Consider the following 9,223-nt stretch of genomic DNA (forward strand, 5'->3'; position numbering starts at 1 on the left):
TTCTTGATTATTCCACATCTTTTATATGTTTGGCAATGTGGACAGATTTCTTCTTAGGGGCTGCGTTTGAGTTTGATGGCAACAGCCCAAGTCACAGTGGGTACAAGTGTGAGGAAGGCAACTTGGTGAGTAGACACGTCATGATGCCAACACCAGCCCATCTCCCCCAGACCCCTGACGGGCAGGACTAGAGATCCAGATGCCAAGAGTCTTTCACCAGCACTTGCTTTTGACCTTTATTCTGCAACCAGCATCACCCGCTGAGGCAGGGAGGTTACACATCCTGCTTTTTACCACCCTCCTTTAGCCCCTTTCTTCTTCTTCTGCTGTTGTTTCTTCTTGGTGGCCGGGGCACCAGCGGGTTTTTGGTGCCTGGGAGGGATGACGTTACTTGTGGCCGATACAGCTGCAGCGCTGCCGGGCCGCGGGGAGGTAGGTGGGCTGCTGGCAGTCCTGCTGGCATCCCTGCAGGGAAGATGAGAGAATGAGATACCATGTGGATTCACAACCACCTGCAAGATGTGGTAGGAAGGTGACAGCCAAAACCAGCCGTTTCCACATAAGATAGTATTAGGTAGCATTATGTATGGGAGGGCACTCATGCAAGGAGATCCTAAATAAGCTTCTACATATATAGAAGAGCTGATGGATGATGGAAACATGTCTCAAAGGGCAGGCAGTCACCTTCTAACTGATGTTCCCTAGATAGTGTAAGTCCTCAACAAAAGCAAGGCTAACTTTGGAACAGACATGTGACAGCTCATGCGACACAGGAGAAGCCTTTCAGCCCCCCACCTTTAGTCAGTGCAAACTTATCTTTTCTTAATCACAAAGGCATCTTTGTGCCAGCTCTCCTTGCAAACACTGTTCAAGCCAACAGTGCCACAAAAGGCTTTTCATGCTTCTGTTTCGAGACAGCACTGGCAATTCCCTGCATTACTATTATGTTCGAAGTACTTCCTTCTCTCAGATGCTAGTAAGTCACCAGCTTGCTGTCAGGCCTCATACACAATGGTAAAACCTGATTCCAGCTCAAATAATCAGTGACAACTTAGAAGGAAGTATAGCATTTTCCCAAATCATGGCTAATGGTTCTCTAGCCACCAAAAGACCTGAAAGCAAATAGCTCAAGAGAAAGCATGCAAAATTCATGTCATCAAAGCCAAGAAAAACACATTAAAAGACTACTAGAATTTTATTTGCACCATGGCACTTTCAACTAAGCCTATCATATGATCCCTATAGGGATCTTCAGGAAGAGTAGCTAATACAAGGTTCAGGTGGCAACGTACAGTTTCACTTGTGCTACCCACAAGTTGGCGTGGTCACAGAGCCACAGAAAAGCAGCACAAACCCAGCCCTCTCAGCCACCCAAGAGTGATGCCCCACATCAAGTCCTGCAAAATGGGTACTTACAGTTCAGAGGAGCCAGCTGTGGTTGAACCCTGAGTCCCCTTGCCAACCTGATCCTTCTTCTTGCCCTTCTTCCGTCCACGATAGTAGGAACGCTCTCGCATTGGAAGCCACCGCTCAGGGTCAGGAGTCACCTTGGGGTCATAGTTCTTAGGTAGCTTTCCTGCAGAACATCCAGTACGGAGAAATGAGACTGGGGTAAACACTCCAGAGAGGCATCACCAAGGGGATACGTATGGGATGTCAGCAGCCAGTAAGCACAAAGCAAAGCAACCCCACACCCTGGCAACCCACATCATTCTATCAGGGTGTTGCTCTCACTTCTGTGGAGCAATGCCCCATCCAAACAAGCTATCATGAAGATCTGGGTTCACAGAGACACAGTTCCAGCAAGGGGCTCCAGTTCCTGGGGACCTGACAGCTGGGTATTTGAAGAAACAATTTTGCAAGCCCTCCGGAGCTGTGCGATGTCAACAGCTAGGAAACACAACCTACCCTTCTTTTTTTTCTTCTTCTTCTTCACATCTCCTTGTCTGAAAAGCAAGAAAGGAAACAGCCACTGTGACACAGCACACACACAGCAGAGAAGTCAATTGCACCAGAGCTACAGCAGCCCGCTTTACCCTTGCTCCTTCTGCTGGTTGTCTCCAGTGAGCTTCCCAGCTTTCTTCCGAACATAAGTTGCTCCATGGGAGTTCTCCAGCGCATCAACATCTACTTTCAGTGACAAGGTGTCCGACGAAGGCAAGTGTTTGCTAAGACTGCAAGCGAAGAGTTCAGGGATGCAAACTGACAAGCAAAAAGATAACCACCCAGCTTTGTCCAGATAGCAACGGGCAACCTCAGCCTGAACAAATTTGGGCTGTTAGCAATGCAGATGCCAGACACGCCTACAGGACTAGAACCAGCTCTCTCACCAGCTTCCTTTTCAAGCTGGAATGAGCTGCTTAATCACCACCTGCCTCATTTTTCCCTTCTTTGATATGTGGACAGAAACAGCAACTTCCTCTGAAAGCCGCTCAGGGTAGCAAAAGCAGTACGTCAACCTAGTATTTTGGGTCAGCAGAAGCTTAGCTATATTTTATTGGCCACAGTCCTGTATTACTACTATAGGTGTAAAATTCCAACAGAAAAGACAGAGGAGCTCCTATTTTTGGTTCCACCTAGTCTTAAGTTATCAATTCTCAGAGAGAAGGAGGCCAAAGACAAAAGGGTCCTGAGATCCCACAGTAATCAAACCAATTAGGGAAATAATGTAGCTCCTGTCAACACGACCTGGATATGCAGCTGTTCTGGAGACGTTCCCTGCCTTTCTTCAGGTGAGAGTGGGTCTGAATTTCCCACACAGCTGAAATCCAAGGAAGCAATGCCCAAACACCTCTTTCCTTCCTCTGATACCACCATCAAAAGGATACACTTTAGCTTTTTCGGGGTCCACCAGGGAGTAGGCAGAAATGAGCTGTGCCAGAGTATGCACATCTTTTGGATTTTGCCTTTGTAAGGAAGAAAAAAAGGTCCAGTTATCAAGGCACACACTCATCCTAAAGACTGGTATACTCATGCAAAGCTTGCTGCAGCAGCATAGCTGCTGTCTGCGGGGACAAGCATGTCAGTCTGTGGTATCCTCCAGACCACAACACTGTCCACACTGTAGTGTGGACAAAAGAAGGTATAGTCATCTCCACAGTATCATGAAGCAGGCAATGAAAGACAGACAGAAATCCCTCAGGTCCCAGTAGCAAAGGCAAGTTAACAGTCCCTCCCCAAAAAATTCCATCAAAAGCCTAATAAAAACTAAAACCTAGACATTTGTGGTTTACATAGCACCAGAAAAAATATGCATCCCAGTCCCCAAAGCAACCTTCACTGCACACAAGAGGCCTCTGGGACATGTCAACCAGGTTTTCAAGTGAACACCAGGTACAGATCAAATGAATTATCTCCTTCCAAAACATGGCTTTGCATTGGAGCCCCTGTGCAAAAGCAGCTCTGAAGAATGGCTACCAACCAACATTGTCAGACACTGCCCAGCACCAGACAGCTTGCAGAGGTCTCCAAGTGGAGACCTCCTGTTCAACAACCACTCAACTCACTTCCAGAGCTCCTCCAAGTCACTGATTGCTTCCTTCTTCCTGCCATGCTTTAGTTTGAAGTTGGCAGCTTCTCTTATCAGCGACAAATGGACAGGAGACTTTGGCTGAAAGACACAGCAGCCATAATTAGTTCTTCATGATCACAGCATGGACCCCAGCTCTACCTGGCTTTAATGCCCCTGAGACCTGGCTAAGGAGAACCAAGTTAGCACCCCGTCATGCAGAGAGACCACCTTTGCACTCTAGGATGAGAGGCAGAACTGCACAGGACAAGGCAGCTTGCTGCTCCACAACACTTTCTAATCAGGGAGAAGGCCTCATTGCTACATTTGGGCACGCACTGCCACCACTTGCCTAATCCAACAGGAGCTGCTGCTCCCTGTTTGCAACACAACTAAAATAATGAAACCTCAAACAAATGTTCAGAAAACACAGGTCTCCAAAGCCCTAAATGGATGAGCTGCTGGGGCTGTGCAGCAACAGAAAAAGCTGAGTTGGACTAGCTAGAAAAAACTGGGAGAAATCCTTGCACATTAGCTCTGACTTGCCTGGAATTGCTGATACCACTGGATAGCCTGTGTGAAGACCTCGATTGCACTGTCAATGTCCTCTTCATGACTGTACATCGTCACCAACGCAGACACCTGCAAACATTCAAGAGCAGCTTATAGCAGATCTTCACACATGCTGTCTATAGCCAGAGAGTATGCAGTTACATGGCAGGCTTTCCCAAAAGCAGAATCAACATAAGCTCTCTGCTCTGCCCCTGAAAACCAGCTGCAGTAACAGGCAGGACACCCAGGTGAGACCTTCCTACCTTGTCCTTCCCAAAGAAATGTCCCATCAATCTTTCTCCTATGGTACAAGCTTAAGACTGCATTCACTGAAAGAACTTTCTTGTCTTGGGAATTTCTTTCCTTGCCACTGGACACACTTGCAATAGAAACCCTTTTTCTTCCCCCATTCTTTATCCCAAGAGCCATGAAAAAGGAAATCAGTGCTGAAGAGATGACACAGACACCACCTATTCGTCTACACCCCAGTCACAAGGAGAGGTGACCCAGGGCAAGGAGCTGGTATTGCTTTCTGCCCCTATAAACTACTCCAATCATTTACACTTGCAATTAGAACAGACCCAGAACTATCAGCCTCTGCTCAAGATGCTTACACTGCACACTTGAGAGCATTTTTGAGGTCATCAGGCTTTTCCAAATACTAGATGTGGACATGCATGCAGACCAGGGTGATGCTGTGGGGATGGAACATATGGCACTCTCTACCTAATATCTGTTGTCCTAAAGCTCCTTCAAAAACTTCCCAACAGTACCTACCAGGGAAGCAGCTGCTCCTGTCATGTTATGCAATTAAATCCAGGCAACACACAGGCCTGAGGGATTATGAGAGTGGGAACATAGGCAGAGAGCATCTCTGCTGACAGGCAAAGTACTTCTGCGACTAAGTTCAGGCCACCTGATACAATTTATAACCCCACCTTTGTCTAAGACAAGGAAGATAGGCTCAAATTCCCTGCAGACACTCAGGTCAAGTGAAAACCACAGGGAAGAAGCAAAAAGGAGCAGGCAGTACAAAACTGTGTAACAAGGGAAAAACCTCACACAGTTCAGACTGAGGTTTGCTTACCATACCAGGCTTGTGCTGCAGTTCTTCTATGCTCCTCAGGATCATGCAGGCTTTGGTGACACTGCCTAGAAGAGAGACAGGGAGGAACATGCTCTGAGTGGCAGAATAACACTTCACCCCACCAGTGAAAGTCAAACAATGCAGACATAGCAATCCCCTTCTCAGAACATCTCCCCAGTCTCCAGGAATAAAGGACAGGTCTCCACACAAAGGACCTTTCTACCCTTGCCACATCCAGCAAGGGTTCAGAAACAAACTTTTGCAAGCAGGGTCTCTTCCAGGAGCAACTCTGTGCTGCCCGACTGTGTACAGGAATGGTACCATCTGGGAGCCTAACACTATTCCCAAGACTCTCCTGCCCCAGAACAGATTCAGCTTCAATTCAGTCACAAAGGCTGTGGGCATCTCTGCAAGGGATCTGCAGAGCCTGGACATCAACAGTGACAGTAACAGTGACTGCAGCGAAGACTGCCCTAAAGCCTGTTTTCCTTAGCCCTTGTGCCACTATCACGTGCAGACACTTCCCAAGAAGGGAGGACACTGGGTACCTTGAGCAATTTTTAGCTGGGCCATCGTCAGCTTGATCTCAGCTGCATTGGCAGGGTGCTGGTCTGCAAAGTCCTGAGAGTCAGAAGAAAGAAAACTTCAACATGTGTGTGGGCACCAGGCTGCCGCTCTGGTTAATCATGTGTTGTGCTCAGTCACAGAAAGCTGCAAGAGCGAAAGTAAGCTTTCCAGCACAGGCAGGCTTCAGCACACAGCAGAGGAGGACCCTGAAGTGTGCCAGTGGCCCATCACCCTCTCACATTTCTGTCCCAGACCGTTCATTCCCTCCAAAAAGGAGGCTGTTGTAAACTGCTTGCAAGCAGAGCAGCAGAGCCCACTGCTTACCCTAGAAGAAGTCTATTACAGCTTAATAAGTATATAAATCAGAGGTGCAAGGCAACTATTTCCCTTTAAAAGTGGATTGTTCAGTTTGGTGTAAATGCTTTCCAGCAGCAGTAACCAAACCAAAATAAGCACACACACCCCTGGAAATTTAAACCACAGAAAACAAGCAAAGGGAACTAGCACATGATAACACAAAGCACAAGTTTAAATGGAGCTTGGCTAAAGGAGTACTTTCTCTTAACCTACCTGCAGAAGCCCCACAGCCTTTGCATGCTGCTTCTCACGACACAGTTGGGCTGCCTGGATAAGCACAGGGAGCAGATGCTCAGGGCTCTGTGACTGCAGGCTTGCTGACAGCTTGCGGCACTGATCTGCCTGAAGAGTGGGAAGAAAAAATACACATTTCTCAACCTCTGCAAGCACCTTTCACAAGGCTTAGATACCAGTTGTATCTAAGAAGAGATGTTAGCCACGGCTTCCCTGAAATGGGTATACAGAACCAAGAACAAGTCCTTCCAGTAGCACCTCAGATGCACCTAAGAACCCCCAACATCTCCTCTGTCTCCTACTCATTTCCACTCCGTCCTCCCTATAGCAACACTCAAGTCACTACACAGCTGTCTGTTCTTCTAGGGATGATTTGGTTTTGATCCTCACACGCTTAAACCAAGTGGTCTTGTCTTCTGACACAGAACAGCTGCATATCTATTTTTGCCTAGTCAAGCTCCTGTGGAGAGCGCTAAATCAATAGCTACTTACTGCAGACCAGTCTCCCCTACCTGGTTAGTGTACATTGCCAGCAAAGCTTTGTTGAATTCAATTGCCTGGAGCTGTTTCTTGGACAGTTTATGCTCAACACCTTCTGCATTGGTCAGCTTCACCTTCTTCTTTGAGTCAAAGACATTTTGGTCCTGGAGAAATCAAACATCATAAAATTTCACTACGTTCCTTGAAGAAGAAAAGGTCTCTGGGTCTGCAATTTAACTGCTGTTTAGGAAAAAGTCTTTCCTAATTATCCCCCTTTTCTCCACAGAAGCAGACTGAATAACCCCTTAGAAGGGACACATAGAAAGCAGCAAGGTTAATTCTATACCTTGTTAATTGTGATGATGTTATTTGCTATGACAGCAAGCAGTCCTACATCTGTTGGCCTGCAGATAAGAACAGCAGAAAGCACACTGTAATTAAATGGTGGTCTCTCTACAGATGGAAGACTGAGCATTTGTTTTAGAAATGCCCTTACTTCAGCTTGATTATTTGATTGTAGAGCTGTAGAGCGTCCTCTGTACGACCCTGCAGTTGCATGATATAAGCCATCTGACCATGAATAATGGCCAATTCAGCTTCAATGTCTTCTTCTGTCACATCCTGAAGGAATATCAAGGGAAAAAAGAAAAAAAGCTGCCATCTCACCTCTCTTCTCTTGGCTTCAGCATTCTGACGACAAATGTCCAAGAATAGTTTTAGCAGCAAAGTACCCCTGTAGCCACAGGTGAAGGTTGCAGCAAGAGCACAAACACAAGCATATCTGGGTTAAATCAGGAGAAAAGAAAGCTTCACCTGCTCTTGCAAGAATCTGAAGATACTCAACTTGTGCACTGAATCTGCCCCTCTGCTTAAACCAACAACAGCAATTACAGATTTCCTGTGTTTCTCATCACCCACTCAGTGCATTCATCCATGACAGGAGTGGATCACAGGGAGGTACCCACCCTGCCTGCACCAGCACAGGCAACAGTGCAAGAAGAACGGCAACAAACATTCTGCAATGTTAGCTGCCCTTCTGCAACAACCCTGAGTGCTGCCCAGCCTCAGAGGTGGGAACCAGCAGCACTTGCTGGGTAATACTGCACAGCAGCTTTGGTTACCCTCTGTCTGCACTGCACTTTACGACCACACCCTCATCCACACTGCTGCAAAGTGAACACTTTCCAGAACAAAATCAAGAACTTACAGAGTCTTCTGATAGCGACTGGCGGCACAGCTCTAGAAGGAAAACAAATTAAAGAATATAATTTAGAAGCCTTTAGCAGAAAAAAAAACCAGCCTAGAAGCCTGAGGGGAACATACACTTTTTCATGTATCCCTGAAACTTCTGCAGCATTACAACAGCACATCAGACTACAAGTCTGATGATCACAGAATCACAGCATATCAGGAGTTGGAAGGGACCTCGAAAGCTCATCCAGTCCAACCCCCCTGCCAGAGCAGGATCACCTGAACTAGGTCACACAGGAACACGTCCAGGTTGGTTTTGAATGTCTCCAGAGAAAGAGACTCCACAACCTCTCTGGGCAGCCTGTTCCAGTGCTCTGTCACCCTCACAGTAAAAAAGTTTTTCCTCACATTCACATGGAACCTCCTATGTTCCAGCTTGCACCCATTGCCCCTTGTCCTGTCATTGGACATCAGAGAGAAGAGCCTGAGCTCCTTCCTCCTGACACTCGCCCTTTACAAATTTATAAACATGAATGAGGTCACCCCTCAGTCTCCTCTTCTCCGAGCTAAAGAGACTCAGCTCCCTCAGCCGCTCCTCAGCAGGAGATGCTCCACTCCCTCCATCATCTTTGTGGCTCTGCGCTGGACTCTTTCAAGCAACTCCCTGTCCTTCTTGAACTGAGGGGCAAGATGATGGATGGGACTGAGCACGAGGGAGATGACTACATGATGCAGAAGAAATACCAAATGCACAGGAGATACTGTGCCTCCCACATCTGCCTTCTGAGAGCAGTGTCACACACTCATTTTCTCTCCTAAACAAATTTCCTTAAATCTAGCTCCTGACCTTTTCCTTAGGGATCATTAATCTGCAACTGCTCACCATCTTGGGAGTCATTTTAAGTGCTCCAAGCCTGCAACATTCAGATTACACCACCCTTTATAAGGCAGCAATTCCATCCGTTCTCAGTACATATACTAGTCACTTCCTAACCTTCTCTTACACCTCACCAGAAAACATCACTTGTTTTGCTCTCCAAAGGACTACTATCACAAGACAGGTTCAAATTACACATGCTCAATGAATCAGTTGTATGGGAGAGCTGCTATTCTATCATGAAAATCAGGACAGAACTGACCTACTTATCTGCAAGAGCAATTAGATCAGAGAGAAACTAATTCTTCCTAATTCTCTCTCCCCAGCATTTATTTTTAAGCACATACAAAATCCCCCTTGCACCCCCCCC

The 9,223-nt window shown here is 46.9% G+C and overlaps 1 protein-coding gene across 1 annotated transcript; it reads right to left on the minus strand.

Moving 5' to 3' along the window:
* Nucleotides 1-211: 211 nt before the first annotated feature.
* Nucleotides 212-8,024, minus strand: SRP72 (signal recognition particle 72kDa; the record flags this gene model as incomplete). The annotated part of the gene is made up of 14 exons (XM_010179304.1): nt 212-465; nt 1,417-1,576; nt 1,909-1,946; nt 2,037-2,174; nt 2,829-2,906; nt 3,507-3,610; nt 4,055-4,150; nt 5,148-5,212; nt 5,696-5,768; nt 6,285-6,413; nt 6,818-6,949; nt 7,132-7,189; nt 7,282-7,406; nt 7,993-8,024. Coding segments are annotated over 14 exons (1,403 nt in total), but the record flags the coding sequence as incomplete, so codon positions are not given.
* Nucleotides 8,025-9,223: the final 1,199 nt, after the last annotated feature.

This window comes from Mesitornis unicolor, unplaced genomic scaffold (assembly GCF_000695765.1).
Source record: "Mesitornis unicolor isolate BGI_N332 unplaced genomic scaffold, ASM69576v1 scaffold47090, whole genome shotgun sequence".
NCBI lineage: Eukaryota > Metazoa > Chordata > Aves > Mesitornithiformes > Mesitornithidae > Mesitornis > Mesitornis unicolor.